Genomic DNA, 18,266 nt, shown 5'->3' with positions numbered 1-18,266 from the left:
TGCTCCTACACAAGCCTCAAAACCCTGTCACGTAGGTCCCAGCGTCATGACATAGTGTGTTAATCTAATAGTTAAACTAATTTTGGAGCAGACAAATCACTCACTGTCTCCCACATTATGTTGACAGCAAGAAAGCATTTGAAAGCTGCAACTTCCAGGCAATGGTGCAGGTCCCACAGTCCAGCAAACACGCCTACACTTAAACATAAGCTTTAAACTCTTTTCAAAACGACATTTGAAGACCAGTATGATTTTGACTTTTTTTTAATTAGGTCAGAACAAACCAAAGTAGCAGCAAAAGGGCATATTCCTCAATCCAGCTTCCATTGCTCTTCAGGTGGAAAAGAAACTGGAGCAGATGCACTACTCAATCCTGCAGGCCTTCAGAATCTCACTTGGGCCCTATAGTGCATCTGCTTGGTGGCATTGCTCTTCATTCCTGTCTTCAACATCCATTTTGCTTTCATCCTTTGGACATATTGCATATCTCGCTCTCGCACAAGAGCAGCTCCTATGGTTGGAAGGAAGTTGAGAAATGAGGCAAAGGTTTGTTATTGTGGTCAGAGAAACCCTAGTCTTCCCAAAGAATCCCAAGGTTGGTTTGGAACAAGTGGGATCTTATATTAAAGAGATGCTAACTTGCAGTTTCTAAGCAATGAACCTCAGGGATCTACAGTGCACCCTAAAATTGTACTGTAGAGCTACAATTCTACAATGCTACATTTCTGTGGGTAAGCATCTTAAATTTCATCATCTTCAAGGGACTATCAGCCCCACTGATCTAAAATGACAAAGGCAGAAACTATAAATGGAGTCAGACAGTAATTTGTGACAAGAGTAAGGTGAAGTCAGTCTCTGAAGAGTCAAGCAGCCTCGTAGCTCACAAGCATCTGCAGAAAGGAAGCCATGTGCGTATAAACAGGCATTCAATGTGGATTTTAGGCACTCAGAGCTTTCTAATCCATCAGAAAGCAGCTTTCCTCTTATCCTCTCCACCTTCCCCCAGCTGGATTGATGCTTTTCCTGAAGACCTCAGGATAACCAGCTTTATACAGAACACACTTCAAAACAGCTTTAAGTAATATCACACTGATGAGGTTTCAAAGCTAATAATTTCAGTGGACAGCAGTACTCATCTGAACCTTACCAGTTTTCTACAGAAAAAATTGCAAAAAGGAACTGACAACTAATCTTTACTATGAGCATGCACTATGTACGCATGCATTGTGATTACTAAGTAATTCTTTTTACAACTATTATCTTCTCAACAAGTTCATGGTGTATATGAAACTGCTATGTCAAGAACATGCAGTTTTTAAGCCATGAGCCTTAGGCTTATTGCCACAAATGCATCAAGAAGTAAGAGAAACCCCCAGAGCTTGGCGGTTAGGCCTCCCTGAGAGGATCCATAGACAATATAAATGGAAGCATCACCCAACCCTCTTTAGGAGTACATGATGGAGCTGGTCCATAGGTATAAACATCAATGTACCTGTGCTGCCGGTCCACCCCAGGGCTCTGTACTGCTGGAGTACCCTGCCGACGGCCTTTTGATTTTTAGCAACTGCCACAGCTCTTGACAAGCCAAATCGCTGTTTGTAGTACCTCATTAAGGAGCGATGACCCACTCTGGCACCTGTTTTTCCAAAGAATAATATATAAACACTGAGTTGAATAGTTCTTTCAAGGTCTTTCCAAATCAGACCTTGAACAGCATCTAGCAGAAAGATGGACAGGTCAGAAGACACAATGTTTTATCTACTAAGGAAAGATGAATCAGCATTTTTAAAAAGTGTAAAACAAAGAGGTAGCAAATGATATTTAAAAGAGGAGATACAGTAAGTCACTGTTAGTGAAAACTCAGCCTCTTGTTTTTACATACAATATGCCTCCCAAGAAATCTCCTAGGAGATAAGGGAATTTATTAGACTCTTTTAACAGAAAGATGATTAAGCAGAGGACAGTCCTAATATTTAGATCTATAAGCCACAGTTAGGGTCTAGAATGGAAATCAATCCACCTTTCCTTTGCTTAAATTCTTTACTGGAGTGATTCTCCAACAGGGATGATTTTTACCCCACAGGGGACATTTGGCACTCACTGGAGACATTTTGGGTCATTACAACTAGAGTACTACTGGCATCTAGTGGCTAGAGACCAGAGATACTATAAAACATCTTCAAATGCACAGGACAGACCCCAAACAACAAATTATCAATAGGGCCAAGGCTGAGTAACATCCTCCTCCCCAGCTGCTTCCTAAATGATGGAAATCACCTGGTGAACTTTAAATAGATGATTAAACTGAATTCTCTCTATGGTTTTTGCTCACCTGAAAATATCTGGTAAAACAGTCAATCACACTGTCAGAAATTAATTTTTAATTTTTATTTGTTTTGAGACAATCTCCCTATGTACCTCAGCTGGCCTCAAACTTGAGATTCTCCTGTCTCAACCTCCTAAATGAAGGGATTATAGGCATAAGCCACCACTGATAGGTACAAATTTCTAATTTTAACTTCCAATATATTTTGATGTCATTATAATGTATATGCAACTCATAGGCTTATTATCAATTGTAGTACACTGAGAAAAAAAGAAAAGAGACCCTATATATTTCAGATAAAAGAAACAAAAGAACTAGCCATCAAAAGCTTTGGAACATCTGTAAGCTGGGCTAAAAAACACCTAAGATAAGTAAAGATATTTACCAGAATAATTCAAGGCATATCTGCTGTAGTAATCAAGGAAGTGGCAAAATTCAGTCAGAGGACCAAATCCAACCAACCAACACATTTATAAGTTTTTCTGGAATACAGCCACATCTCTAACTACTTTCGTGCTACAAAGCAGAGTTGAGTAGCTGCTGCAGAGACAGAAGCATGAACAAAACCTAAGCTAAACTATTGCCTCTCTGGCCCCTTGCAGGAAAATGCCCTTCAGAAAAAGCTGAAAAGAGCAGACTTTAGGGATGGCTAACTTCAGCCTCCATCAGAGCAGTGGCTCTGAAAAGGTAGTCCCCAAGCCAGTGGCATCAAGATCACCTGAGGCGCTTACTCAATATGAGCTGTTTTCACAAGAATATTAATTAGGATATAAGCAATTACATCTTCCCAGGCCAAAATAAACATGTAGATACTTAGCAGAATATATACAACACCTGAAGTCACTGCCACTGAAAATGAATAAAGAAAATATGGCTGGATAGAACCCTGCATACAGTTTCTAAGAAACTTTTATATTTGCATATCATAAAACCATTCCTTTCAGAACCTTATGTATAAAAACAAAACAAAAAAACAACAAAAAACCCAAGCAAACCACGAACAGGGTATTACAAATGCTGTGGAAGGCTGTATTTGCTTTTAAAACCTTTAATTTGAATGAAGAAAATGCTATCAGGTCATTTTAAGTCCCTATATGTGGCAAAACACCTGAAAATTACTTGCTTGCTACATAGTAAGGTAGTTAGTTACTTTCAGTTGATTGTTTATCTCAAGCGATAACAAAAAGAACCTTCAAATTCAGACATGGTATTTGGATGTCAGTATGGATGAAAATGAGTTTCCTTCAACTTGACTGTTCTGAAGCATAACAGTTAACAAACTGACCACAAAAAATAACTGAGATGAAGCTGATAGAAAAAAGACTCAAGCTTGAATGAAGGCCTTAGGGGAAACCCCAACACTATTCACTGTGATTTTCTACTTACAATGTTAGGTCAGGCTACTCTCAGTTGCAATGATTATCTCCAAATCAGTAAGTGATAACCTGGACAATTCACATATAATAAATAAATTTATGTCTATTCTTACACAGCTGAACCTGAAGGCCCTTATCAAGGGAAAATATAACTAGAACACAGTATGTCTGCCCAGCAAAAACAGACTGGTTATGTCAGCGCTGTGGGGAAGCATACAACCTATTCATCTAACTTTTACATATAGTAAGTGTTTATAAAACTGTACATTACTGCTTACCAAAGACCATGCAATTGATGACACCAGATACTAGAAAAGAAAATATCTCTACTTATAATTTTCCTAAGAAGATTAATTATGTATTTCCCATGGAACTAACAGCAGTTTCACCTTGCTGGTCAGCAGCTAAATGAATGTGCCTTTCACACATCTTCCTCCATATGAACTGAAGAGCAATGAAGGGAAATGTAGGGAACTGAGTAAGGCCACAATCTCAAATGGAATCATAGTGCCCTCTACTGGATGCTTTTTGTCACTGGCTTTGGGATAATCTGATTTTACTGAAGGACAATCTGAGTGACTAAATTATGACATCACAATTTTTTTAAAAAACAGTTTATAGCAGGCTCTTTTAAGTGCAGTTGAATAAATATCTTAAAACTCTACACATTAGAATTCTTTCTAAATTGGCTTCAAGCTAACATCTATGCTAACTCAGTCATACAAACGAACATATTCAAAGAGGTTTCTGAACGGGAAATTTGTTCAAAGAGATAAACAGCTAATCAAACACACTCCTGCTACATTTTTATGCCCTGTTTTCTTGAGTTGTTACAAAAGCCCCCAAACCAGTAGTGAGGCAGCAGGGCAAAGTGACAGAGGGTCATGCCTCATCATAAACATAGCTGACTAAAGCTCAGATTTTTAAAATCTGAGATAGTGAAAATACAGGCAACATTAAAAACACTTTGTGAGTCTAGATGGAACAAATTTCAGAATACTGGTGGTTTCTGATTGACTTAGAAATCTGGTGTTTTTTTTGGCATTTAACCAAAACCTATCCTAAGGTCTCAATCATCTGTCCTAACTGTGATTTTTATTTGGGTATTTTTGTCAGAGGCTTTCAATCTTCTCCAGATCACAGATGCTTTCAATAAGCTATAGCCTTTTCCCAGAAAAAATGCACATGCCCACAAAAAATAATAAATAAAAATGTGCACGGCATAGTTAAGAACCCCTGGGGTTCAGTTTCTGGCTGCTGGTTAAGTCTTTCCTGAGTCCGTCTGTTTAAAAGTATGGTATCTGCAGTACCCTAATACCAAAGCAATTACTTTACTACTCCAAGTCTGTGTCAAAGAGCAGTCCTGCTGTCTGTTACTAACCAATGTTTTAGAATAACATGACTAGTAATTAGACTCACAGCGATGAGCAAGGAAACCCAGGATTTCAAAACTAGAAAAAATGAGCCTTCCAGCTAATCTTAGCCACCTTCTCCTTTGACTAGATGATATAGAAGCTAAATAATCTTCTGCACAGACTTAGAAGGTAATGCAGACAAATAAAATTCTAAGCCAGCAAGCTCTCTCTGCTTGCCTTTTCCTTTATTACTGTATGCTCAGGAGAACTAACCTTCCTTATAAAAGGTGCCTCCACCCTCTTAGTCAGCAAACATTTATCTGGTTCTTGGCAGTCTGTGACCCTGTAATGATGTGAAAGAACCAGAGCAGTCTTTGTTCTCAAAGGTAATGGGGGTTTTGGATAGGAAGAATAACTTCTAATACCATGTAATACCATAGGATCCTATAGTTGATGATTATTTCAAAACAGCTAAGAGAGATTTTAATGTTCTCAACACAAAGAAATGATGTATGTCTGAGGTGATAGATACAGTTACCCTGATTGGATCATTACACATTGTATGCATGTATCAAAATGCCACAATGGGGGAAACATGCAAGCAAGCCAATAATTAGAAAGGAGTGAAGTGAATGTTATGACAGATATCCAAGTGTCCTGAAAGCAGGAGACTCCTCACCCAGTAAATGGACAGGAGAGGCTCAGGAAGACTCCCTAGGAAGTGAACCCAAGATGAGTTATATGGAGGATGGAGGTAAGAGAGGCACCACACATGCAAAGACACAGGGGAGGAAACTGGGGGTGGGAAGGGTTGTTTCAAGGAATGGTACAAGGCACCTGAGAGATGAAATGCTAGAGAAACTCAAAGTTACCCTGCAGGCAATGGCTTCCACTGTGGGACCTCTAGAGAGAAAGAATGTTCTGGTGGTTGCATGGAAACTAGACTGGAGATGGTCAGACAGGAAACTGTATCGGTAACACAAATGGATAAAGAGAAAACTAAGAAAAAATATCCAAAAGATGCTGAGGAGAAGAAAAGGGGGGGTCTTAAAAAGATAATCCTTTTTGGACTTTGGTTAACCTTAGGAAATGCAATCACCCACATGTTTTCAACATAGCTGGAGAGTCCTTACTAATTTTAAGCTTCAAAAATTTAAATTCTAAATGCAAACCTCTCTCAAATATACTGTATTTCTTAAGTAGGATATGCTTGTTGCTGTGACCTTTTGTGCAATATAATGCACTAAGGTAGATGCAAAATGAAGTAAACATTACACTAATCCCACTCTATGTCAGACACTGCCTCGCAAGGATTATCTTATACAATTTGCTTAAGTTCTATTGTTAACTTATTCTATAGTTACGTGGAAGTCAGCGAGACAAAAGGCTAAACATACAGGCTTGGAAAGTTATTAAACACACTGTTGTCCCCCAGTATCTGTAGGGGACTGTCTCTGGAACTCCCTTCAGATACCAAAGGACACTCAAGTCCCTTATATAAAATGGTACAGTATATGCATATAACCTACATGTATCCTCCTGTATATTTATATCACCTTGAGATTACTTTAATACTCAGCATAAAGCAAATGCTAAATAAAAAGTTGTTATAGTGTTACTGTTTCAGGAATGACAAGGAAAAAAGTGTACATTGAAACAGGGCTGACTGTAGTTTTATGTTCTATATCAGTACTTCTATAGGAGAAAAATGAAAAGAGGTTTTCTGTGATTACAATCAGGCTTTTACCATTATCTATTGTGTAGGCTACAATATTATAGTGTAATATACTTCCTTATTACTATAGGTAGAGTTATATCTTCAAGTCAGATTCTGCCTACCCTTCCCTTCTAGTCATAGCCTAAAGCTGCCCTTCGCCTTAAAAGGTTACTGTTCTTAGTTAAAATGGTTGTCTGTACCCAAGCAGTGACACCTACGCAGAAAGCAGTAATACACGGTAGATTCTTCATCACAGATACCTCCACTGGCAGCCTGTGCCACTCCTGTCTACTCCCGTCTCCCCAGGCAGTGCAGGGAGTGGAAAGGAGGCCAAGTATGTGATCTTGGATAAGTTACTCGACCTCTCAAAGCTTTGAATGTCAAATGAGGATGACAGAATCTAATTCACGGGCTTGTTGTAAAGCCTGACTATGCTAATCGCTCAGTAAACACCAGGTATTAAGATTTTATTATCATTTCTACTGTTCCCTTTCCCTTCAATCCATACTGTTCACTCTGTAACTGCCGCATTCTTACCAGCTAATCACAGCACTTTTCTTCCCACACAATAAACAACAGGGGATACTTATCATATTCATGGCTATTCTTCATCTTATACCTATGTAAGTTCCCACAGTGAGTCCTATTCCCCAGAGAAGGCAAAATTCAAAGTTCAAGCCTTCCCTACATCTAGAACGCAGACCAGTAACCTAGCACTGTCAGCCAGAGTTGCACATGCCAGATTATTTGGAAGCCTGAGCAACATAAGGAATCAGTTCCAAGAATGAGAGTAAAGTCAAGATTAACCAGAAAAAACTAGACAGAATCAAAAAGCAAACAAACAAGATAAAGAAATGAAGGGAAAAGGTCCACCTATTTTTAAAGAAATGCCTAATCAAAACATTCTGAATCAGATGAGAAATGAACAAAAACATTGCTCCAACTTAAGTAAAACAGTTAACTTAGCGCTAAGTGGCAATCTTCAGAGTTGCATGTTATAAATATGCGCATGAGGTTTGATGTTCTATTTCCCTCAGTAGGCAGGATGTTCCTCTTCCACAATCATTTCCACAAAATGGTGACGTTCCTCTTCCACAATCAACTGGCATTAACCTATTATTTCTGACAAATGCACTTACCAGAAGGCAGAATCAGCTCCATAGTTTCATCATCATATTCCAAGCTCTTATCTGAGGGCAACTCCTCTGTCTCATCAGGTTCCTCTCCTACCTTGTGATCTGGGTAGCTACTCCTGTTAACAGTGAGATGGCATTAACAGATTACCTCAAACTTAATTGAAAGATATGAATTGCAACTGCACATGTGGTAAACCACTAGCTACCTAAAACAGCTATAAGAACAGCCAGTTGAAAGGCTCGGTGAAAAAACCAACTTATTAACATTTCCTCTGTAATAAAAATGAGCAAATAACTCATAACAATTTTGTTTCCTATTTAGCTCTAGAAAGATTATCAAGTGCAGAGGGAAAAGAACACAGAGTGGACGTGCAGATCTAGTCAAATTAACCATCATAAAAACAAGCACTAGAACAGTGCTGCCCTGTTGTCAAAAGGCAGCATGTCTTTAGCCCAAGTTGGCCAGCACTATGGAAAAGTGAATCAAGAGTCCTAGTATCCAAAATAAAGAGCCTGAAGTAAGATCTAGTTTTTGGTGAGTAGTATTAATGTGTACATCAGCAATTTCTGTGACAGTTAACATAGCCTATTCCATGCAGTTTCAAGTTATGTGTGGATGCTCAGATCTACTATATGTATCCTATAGATAAATTTGAGCAATATTATTAATAGTACTGAACTCTGCATCTGGATATTCACTGTTTTTCCTCACAGACATAAAGGGTCTACTGTATATCCTCTGACCCAACTTCTAAACACATACACAACAGATAATATGCATGTTTACCAAAAGATACTAGAAAGATGGAGCAGCACTATTTCTATAGTTCAATACTGGAAACCACTCAAATGTGCATCAATAGTACAAAAGCTACTGTGAAACATTCAACATTAATACTCTACAACAATGAAACTAAATAAAACAGTATGAAATGACCCAAACATTGTATGCACATATGAATAAAAATAAATAAATAAATAAAAATAAATAAAACAGTATGAATGAGTATCAAATATGTAAAGTTGAGCAAAAGAAGCCAGATCCAAATAAGTACATTTTTTTCATTTCCACTTGTAAAAAGAAATACCATAGTCTGGAAAAAACAATCTATGCACAGTTTTAAGTCAGAACAGTAGTTAATCTTAGAGATGAAAGGGATAATTCACAGAAATACCCACACAGGAAGTGTCAGGATATTATTAATGTTCTATTTCTCTATGTGGATATTTGTTACAATTAAAATTACACCAGACTTAATTATGGAATTATACATATACATATATGCACCTTTCTGTAAATTTACTCTTCAATAAAAAAATTAAGTCCAAAATAAGCTAACCTTTATTATTTTGTGAGCATAAATAAAATTACAGATCACTTGTCCATTTTTTATCTGAATCAATCTACATAAAGTGCTTATTAGAACAGTATCAGGCAGGCAATAAGCAGTCAATAAATGCTGGTTTTGTTTGTGAGGGTTTTCTGCTTTCCTCATTAAGCATTATCAACTTTTGCTTTTTTAAGGCCATTAAATCATTCGATATTCATTTTTATAAAACATACAATATGAATAAAAGAAGAAAAAAAAAACATACATACCACTTCTCGTTAGGAGCCAACAGACTAACTGTAAATGAAGTTCAAAAAAGCATCATTTGGACAAAGGGAAAGTCACTTCCTGAATCATTTACATCAATTATAAGCTTTTCCTTCAAACTAATAATCTGAGCAGCCCTAAGTAAACAAGAACAACAACAACAAAAGTACCTACTTATCAATTCTAGGAACAATAACATATGAAAAGGCAGTAAGGGATATGAGGACAAATGAAAGTATAAAAAGCAATAGGTTGGTGCTATTTCACAAAAGTGGTTGCAGAAGGCCACAATGGGAAGGTGAAATTTATGCCAAACCCTGCAGGAAGTGAGGAGGCAAGTCATAGAGTATCTGAGCAAAGGTTATAGGCAAAGACAATAGGAAGTTCAAAGATCCTTAGAAACACACTTAATGAGGAAACCAAAGAGCAAGAAATAGAAAATGCCAACCCTAGCTGGGTCAGAATACACAAGATGCTACAGGCTATAAGCAGTTAGACCAAGCCAGCTACTGATTGTAGACTCTTGCTTGACTCAATCAATGGTATTTGTTTTGACCACTCCGATTAGAACATCAATCAAAAGGTCATGCACACTGCTATCTGACAGGAAACTCGGTAAAGACTAATACTACCTATTGGCAGAAGGATACTTTTCATCTCCAGCCAGAAACTCAATCCATTCTGTCCACTGCCACCACCTCTAATCTCCTAGTTATGCCCACCAACCACCAAGTACTCAACTGCAAGATGAAAAATCAGGGAAAAAAAAATGCAAAAAAATTAAAACTTTTCTGAACATCTGTATCTCTTAGTTTATGCATGCTTGGCATGATAATCACACATACACATAGCTCATCTCCTATGCTACATCATAGGAATTTTGACAACAGGAACAAATTATTCACAAACATCTAACATGTTTGTTGCATAATGTACAGATCATTCAAGATTCCAGTTAACTCTCTTCAACAAAATTAGAGATAAGGGCAAAACAGTGCTTGGAAGCGAGAGGGTGGGGGTGGGAGGGAGGGGGTGGAGGGAAAGGGAGGGGGCGGGGGGGGGGAGGGAGGAGTAATGACCCAATCACTGTATGCACATATGAATAAAGGAAATTGGAAAAAAAAAAAACAAAAAACCAGTTAAGAGCTGAACTATTGATGGGAGAATCTAACCATCAACTGCCAGGGTATGATCCTGCTTAGCAATCATCTCCATTCTCTCAGACAACAGCTTGTGACTCACAGTCTCTCAGAGGACCCAAAACATGAAACCTAACTTTCATACTTCTATTCACAAGGTAATTGGCAAAACTGAATTTCTGACCATTTAACCACAAGGAACAAAAACAAGTCAGACAAACTTCAGTTTGGGCCGAAGATCTTCTCTTTCCTACATGCGTTAAACTCTATAAAACAGTTCCTTGGCTCACAAAGAGCTGTTAAAAGGATTATTGAAAACAGTGTGTAAAGTCACTTCAATGCAACTATGATGACCTCAATTCACTTCACATTACCAATCCCTGACTTACCTAAAATCATAGAAGTCTGCAAATTCCAAAGCAGCATCACCATCTGTGAAGAGCTTACAGTGGCTTTTGTCATTCATATGTGCCTGCACAGCTTCTGTGGAGTAGAATGATTTCCCTTTCTCATTGCACCACAAGCAAATCTTGCCAACACCAACTTTCTCTCCTGGTAAAATAATTTGAGGAAAAAATATGAAAGGAGTTTTTTGAAGCCGTATTAAATTTCGCCATTTATCTCCACAACTCAAAAAACATTCATCAAGTTTATGATTTTCAGAAAATAAGCAAGTAGTTAAATCAAAGATTGAGGAGAAGCACAAAATTAATATTCCTTGACCACAAATAACACGGTATGCCCCATTAAAAAGCAAACCACTATACTTACCCAAATATTTAATCAGTCCCTTAAGGTCTGAAAGATATTCTATGTCAGGAATAAAGAAGCTGTGGATTTTAGTCATATGAGCCACATTCTTCATGAGGGAGCTTGAATGATGGGGACAAAACAAGCAGTCTGTTATTGGGATGGCACCAAGAGGTGGAACTTCCCCAGTCTCTTCCTCCTCTATGTCGTCCATCACTTCGGTATCCTCACATTCCATTTCTTCATCAGAATCAATATCTTCCCAATCTTCAAGCCAGAATTTCAAAACGCAAAATTAATTTAAGACATTACAATGATTCATATAAGTGCTTAAGTCCTATATTTGGGAGACAGATGCCAATTATAATCCTTTCACAGACAAGTCTGTATTGCTATGAAACTGAATCTTTCTTTTTCCAGGATGCAGAAAACTCCTTGAAATAGTCTTGTGTTTCTTGCTGTGCCACACAGCACCTAGGCCAGTACTGGACAAGGGTCCTGTATCTGGATAAATACTTTATAAGCTGCCTTAATAAAGTCCACATTTCACAAGAATACTTGTGGTGGTAGGGTGCTTCATGAACTACTATACTTTGAACGTATGTGCCCTTTCATATTGCAATGTAATCACCAATGAGATATTATTAACAGGTGGGGTCTCTAGGCTGTGATTAGGGCATAGACCTCATGAAAGGATTAAGAGTATAAAGGAACTAGCTAGCCCTTGTTTGCCTTTAACTCCTACTCCATGTGAGGACGAAGCCTTGTTCCTTCTGCCTTTCCCACCATGAAAGCAAATCACAAGCAATATCCTCTATGGAACAGGCCCTTATCAGACACTGAATCTGTTAGAACACATACATCATCAGTATTAACAAGACATGGGATGAGAAAAAGAACGAATACCTCATAAAGACAAAGAAGCTAGATTGCTGGCTCAAGCTCCACATTTCAGGTTTGCTAGCTGATTTTGAGCTCCTCATTCAGTTTTAATCAACCAAATTAAATGCAAAACCATCAAAACAGGAAGCCCACTAAATTGTACAGCTGATAGTGTGCCAAGAAGCATGTCTTTCTATGCACAGGTTTAAAACTTCCTCATCCAAAATAGAAGAGGCACAAATTCACCCTAGAAACATTTATTAAGTGCCTATACTTCTTCCAGGTAGCCTTAAATCTACAACAGAGAACCAAGCAGACAAAATTCCCTGTGGAGATGCTGGCCAGAGGTTACTTCAGAAAGCATCTAAACCACCATCACTCATCACTTCCACTTAGAAGTTGACACTTAACTGGGCGTGGTAGCTCAGCCCATAATCCCAGCTACTTGGAGGGAGGCTGAGACAGGACGATCACAAGATCCTCCTAGACAGCCTAAGACCCTGTCTCAAAATAGAAAAGAGAAGATTTTAAAAGACTCAATAATTAAACACTGCCAAAGTACGCATGAGGCCTTGGCCCCTACCCCCCAGTTCCGCAAACAACAAAAACTCTCTCTCTCCCTTCACCCCTCAGACTGGCTTTACCGTCTCCGTCCAGGTCCTCCTCCTCCTCGCTCTCCTCCCCCTGCTGCTTGGCCAACTTCCTCGCCTGCTGTTCAAACCACTGGAGCCGGGGCGGCTTCTCGGCCGGGTCTCGGTCGTGAGCCCCCCGTCCCCCAGCAGCCACCGCCACGGCGCTCGAGGACCCCTCTATGGGCGCTTTCTTGGGGGATGTGGACGGCTGAGCCTTGATGGCCTGCTGGATGGCCGCGTTCATGGCATCCTTGTCCACACTGTCCACGCCCAGTCCTTTCTCCAAGTTCTTCTCGTTCATCATTTCCACTTTGCGATTCACTGCCTGCACCGCCTTCTTCTCCAGCTCCACGTGCCGCCGGGACTTGAGATGGTTCTCATAGGCATTGAAAGATGCAAACTTCTTACTGCAGACGGTGCAGTAGGTGGCCGTGCCCTTGCTCTCCTCCTCTGCCACGGCCCGCTGCGCCCGCACTCGCTCCTGGAAGCCTTCGGCCGTAACTGGGGCCATGTTGGCCACTTTTCGCCGCAGGTTGTAGCGGTGCCAGTCGGTCTTGTAGTGGGCGCGCTGCATCTCCGCATCGCGGAACGCCACGCGACAGGTGATACAGGTGTAAGTCGCCATTTCCAGGCGAGAAATAAGAGGCAACCGAATCAAGAATCTGGTGATCAGCGTTCTAGTAACACGAACACCTGAACTCGCCTGGCCAGCCACAAACCACGACACTAAGCTGTGACTTCCGGATTCTGATGAGGGAGCTTCCGGGACACGCCGGAAGATATTCCCATCTGGACCGGAAGTTACGCCCTTATTCTGTGGCCACGCCCCGGAAGGTGCGAAAAGTCGGTGCTCTGTCCAGGTCCAGGTAAGACAGCGAGGCGCTTTTCCTTCGCGGTTGGGCCGTGTGGTGTGACGCCATTAAAGCCACCGCTGCGCCAGAGGGGGAAGTGGGGCGCTGGGGGCTGCTTCCGGCCCCGGGAAGTTTCCGGGGATTGAACCCGTCGGCGACCTGAGGTGGGTTCCCTGAGGACCGTGCTGCGGCCCCGAAGCCAGGTGAACGAGTGTCACGACAGCTAGGGCTTCCCGAACTGTCACCACCGGCCGGCTTGGTGCGCGAGACACCGCAGCGAGGACGCTCCCCCGAACTCTTGGATGATGTTTGCCTCTCGGGGCCAAAAGCACAGCCGGCCGCTGTCCGATAGAAATACAACCCCAGCCACACTGCATTCTTAAATCCTAATAGTAGATACATTACGAAAGAGTGAAAAATAGGTGAAATTGCTTTTAATGATATTCTTCATTTAACCCCAAAACTCCCAAGTGTCACTTCAACATGGAATCGAAAAGAACTCATGGGATATTTTGCATTCTTTTCCAAAAAGTACTACATCTTAGAACATCTCAATTTGGACCTGCCCCATTTCGTGTGCTCCAACTCAGTTTTATAGGAAACCATGAATTTCAAAGGCATAGGGGAGTTCATAGATTGGTCTGCACAACCTGGCCCAGCCAGTCAGCTTTGTTAAAGAAATGAACATTGCACTTCCCAATCTGAGCTGCCAGGAGATACTTTAAAAAATAATAATAATAATAATAATACAGGTCAGGTCGTGCTGCATTTGGCATAAGACCCTTAGTGGATACCCTGCCCTTAGAATAAAATTCCAACACCTTTCTTTGCATTCTAGGAGGCCCTCCAGGATCTGCCACCACTGATCTTTCACATCCCCTTCTCCACCTTGCTCACCCTCTATTTCAGTCAGTGAAGCTTTCCATGTTCTAACAAGGCTAGGCAAACACTTTTTTTGGTATTGTCTTAGAAATCCTGTATTCTTCTGTCTGGATATTTTTTTACTGACTTGCTTACTTTTTAGACCTCTGCCCAAATGCCTTTACAAGAGGCTTATCCACCTCTGCTTGTCAATAGTAGTGCCCAACCCAAATTTTTTAAGTCCTTAGCAGGCATAACTTTATAACACCGTTTAGTTATCTGTTACTCTGTTGAATTAAGTGTCAGACTTTCAGTTTCTGTAAGTCAGGCATTTGAATGACTTAGCTGGTGGTTCTGACTCAATTTCATGAGGTTGTGGTGAACATGAGGCCAGGACTGATGTCACTTACAGGTTTGAGTATTTGACCACGGTGGAGGTGCATCAAAAACAGCTTACTTAAGGGCCAGTTTGAGGTGGTCCTTGCCTGTTTTCCCAGCTATTCAGGAGGTGGATATTGGGCAGAAGTTAGTGAGTGTCCCATCTGAACAAATAAACTGAGTATGATGGTACCCATCTGTAATTCAGGTTATTGCAGAGGCCACAGTTAGGAAGCTCATGGCCATAGGCTGGCCTAGGAAAAAACATGAGACCCAAGGCCCTGGAGATGTGGCTCAAGTGGTAGAGGGCCTGTCCAGCAGGCATGAGGCCCTGAGTTCAAAACCCCAGTACTACCAAAAGAAAAAAAAAGGCTCATTTACATAGTTGATAGCAAGAAGTTCTGGTTCTGTGCTAAGTAGATCTCCATAGAGTTGCTATAGTGTCTTCATAAGATGGCATTTGGCTTCCCTTAAAGCAGAGTAGAGCCACAGTGCCTTATTACTGAGCCTTGAAGGCACTTACTTCCACAGTGTGTCCTTCTGCCGATCCATGTGAAGGGACTACATAAGGGCATGAAGGGAAATGAGGCTAAATGGTCTTTGGTGATTGGATACCACTAGCACTTGTTATCACTGACTTTTCAGTTTTAACATCAGAAGTCATGCATCCTAGGAAACCCTGCAATTTTGGACAAATCAGAATGGTTAGTCATACAACCTGTTAATGTGCATCCATGAAAGCAAACCCTCCTTTCATTGCTCTATATCCCAACACTAGAACAGTGCCACCAGTTAGGTAATTAGATCATGGGGCTCCACCCTTATGAATGGATGAGCAATTTTGTAGTGCAAAAGTTTTATTCCAGAAAACTTGATTTCAAAATTATCAAATCTTTTGAAATAGCTGAGCTTTCTGGACAGATACCCAATTTAACAAAGGTAGCTAGTCATCATCTGGAATAAGCAAAACAATAGTAATATAAAATAAAGACCCTCTGGTTTTCCTTTTTCCTGTTTATTACTCTTATATGATTCTTCTAGCATCTGGTCTTCAGGTCACTATTTCCTCCCAGCATCCTCCAGTCCATTTTCATTATCCTGCTATTTCAGCATCTTTGAACTCTCTGTAGATTCTTTGCTTTTTACTCTTCAAAGGGGCATATTAATTTTCCAATGAACTAGAAAGAATAGTCTTGGGTGTCAGGCTGATTTTCCCCATTAGTAGCAATGTGACCTTGTACAATTTCTTTGCCGTTCTTCATCCAAATGCTCTGAATTCCAATTAATACTGTTTGGACATGGTTTGTCCCTTCAAGGCTTATCTGCTAGAAGCTTGGTCCTCTGTAATAGTGTTGAGAGGCACTGGGCCCATTTAATTTTTATTGAAGCTTTTCAAGTTTGCTATCACGGTATAAAAGGAGCCATAATATATAAAAGTATGAATATGGCTGTGTTCTAATAAATCTTTATTTATGGATACTAAAGTTTTCATAGATTTTTCATGTCACAAAGTCTTCTGATATTTTGAAAATTATTTTAAAATATAAAATCACTCTTAACTTGTAGCCCATACAAAAACAGGTAGCACCCTGGACTTGGCCTACCACCATAGTTTCCAACCCCAGCCTAAACACACTTAATCCTTGCAACACCCTATGAGGTAGATGCTGTTTCATCTTTATTTTGTAGTGAGGGAAAAAGATACAGAGTTGTTAGGAGACCTTCCCAGAGACCACAGCCAGTAGTGTTAGAACCATTAAAAATGACTAATGTAGAATCTTACACATGGTCCACAGAGTCAACTGAAATAACAGACATTTTTGCAACACTTTCCATCATTTATTCCACAGGCATTTATTGGACTATGAAGCCAATATAGTGCTAGACCCATTAAAAGAACTTTATGGAGTTTTCTTGTAAGCAAATGCTTGTTGATTGCCTTTAATTTAAAATGATGACTTAGTTGAAATGAAGGCAAGAAAAAAAGTCAGTATCTTGGTTTTATGCAGATTTTTTCCCCTTGAAAGTACTTTTTTTCATTCATTCTCAGAACATCCCTGTACGAGAGGATAAGAGTTAACTTCCCTATTTTATGTTTAGGAAAACTTGACTTACAGATGTTATATGACTTTCACATTGTGTCTTAGGGCCATAATATTAACATCAGAACCAGAGCCCCTATTACCATCATTTTCTTCTAGCCTAAATACAGCAGTGTAAATGGAGGAATAATACATAAAACTATAGTTCTGAGACTTTCAAACTTCACGATACAGATGATCTGTGACAGCAGCAGGTCACTAAGGGTTTCACAGTAATTTCCTGTCTTGCAACTAACACAACTGGAGCTGGGAAAACTGGTTCATGCCTGCAATCCCAGCTAGTTTAGGGGAGGGTGGATATCAAGAGGATCTGGATTCAAGGCCAGCCAAAGCAAAACATTAGTGAGACCCCATCTCAATAAGCTGGGCATGGTGGTGTTTGCCTGTGGTCCCAGCTGCTTGGCCATAGGGAGGATTCTGGTCTGAAGATTCCCTGGACAAAATATTAATCTAAATTAAAATAAAAACACTAAAATCATGTTTTTATTAAAACAAACTTGGATTAACCTTCCAACTAAACTTCAACTTCTTGAGCACTGCTTCGTTAGTTCAGATCAAAATACATTATAAATGTATGCTATTCCTCTTGGATGATTTTGCTCAGCACTTTTAAAGGAAATGCATAAAACTTCTACAGCTCCTCTATAATTAAGAAAACCATGGTTCCCATTTTATGAACTGCATTCCGCTTAGATCACATATGCTGTGTGTTTCCATGTACGGTCTTGTGCTTCTTCCCTGGCCAGCTTCAGACCACAGTCCTCCCATTTCTCTCTCCTGAGTAGTTGAGATTATGGGCATGTGCCACCACACCTGACCTACAAGCCATTCTTTATTAGGTGTTTAAAAGATATTGAATAGATATTTCTATTTTTATAAATTATCCTGGTAAGGGGTATGTAATCCCTTATCATACTGGATCATTCACAGGGTTTATTTGCTACTTTATCTCAAAATCAGGAACAATGCTCCCCAGACACAAGCACAAAATTAAGTTTTGAGAAGAGTATCATTATTGTAAATCTGCAATCACATATTCTTAGGCAGATATTAAAATGCATGTGTGGTTATAATGCTATCCTCCACAGAGAGCTGGTATGTCTCCATACTGATCACCATTTTTTTTTACCTTACCACCCATCCATCTGCAGACTCTTAGTTTA

At 39.9% G+C, this 18,266-nt stretch overlaps 1 protein-coding gene across 1 annotated transcript; it reads right to left on the bottom strand.

The window, feature by feature from the left end:
• Positions 1-248: 248 nt before the first annotated feature.
• Znf622 (zinc finger protein 622) lies at positions 249-13,686 on the bottom strand. The gene is made up of 6 exons (XM_020179610.2): positions 12,924-13,686; positions 11,419-11,664; positions 11,037-11,199; positions 7,914-8,026; positions 1,493-1,636; positions 249-511 (listed from the first exon to the last, which is right to left on the bottom strand). The coding sequence occupies exons 1-6, from the start codon at positions 13,534-13,536 to the stop codon at positions 384-386; spliced, it is 1,407 nt and encodes a 468-aa protein (XP_020035199.1). The 5' UTR covers positions 13,537-13,686; the 3' UTR covers positions 249-383.
• Between the last annotated feature and the right edge of the window lie 4,580 nt (positions 13,687-18,266).

The sequence above is a fragment of the Castor canadensis genome, chromosome 6 (genome assembly GCF_047511655.1).
Source record: "Castor canadensis chromosome 6, mCasCan1.hap1v2, whole genome shotgun sequence".
Lineage (NCBI taxonomy): Eukaryota > Metazoa > Chordata > Mammalia > Rodentia > Castoridae > Castor > Castor canadensis.
This window is presented reverse-complemented; position numbering and strand designations above follow the sequence as displayed.

Coding starts and splice junctions, on each gene's coding strand:
- Znf622 (XM_020179610.2), bottom strand. CDS start 13,536: ATGGCGACTTACACCTGTATCACCTGTCGCGTGGCGTTCCGCGATGCG. Junction 11,200..11,418: donor GGGACTGATTAAATATTTGG/GTAAGTATAGTG, acceptor TTATTTTACCAG/GAGAGAAAGTTGGTGTTGGC. Junction 8,027..11,036: donor GCAGACTTCTATGATTTTAG/GTAAGTCAGGGA, acceptor CACTGTTAACAG/GAGTAGCTACCCAGATCACA.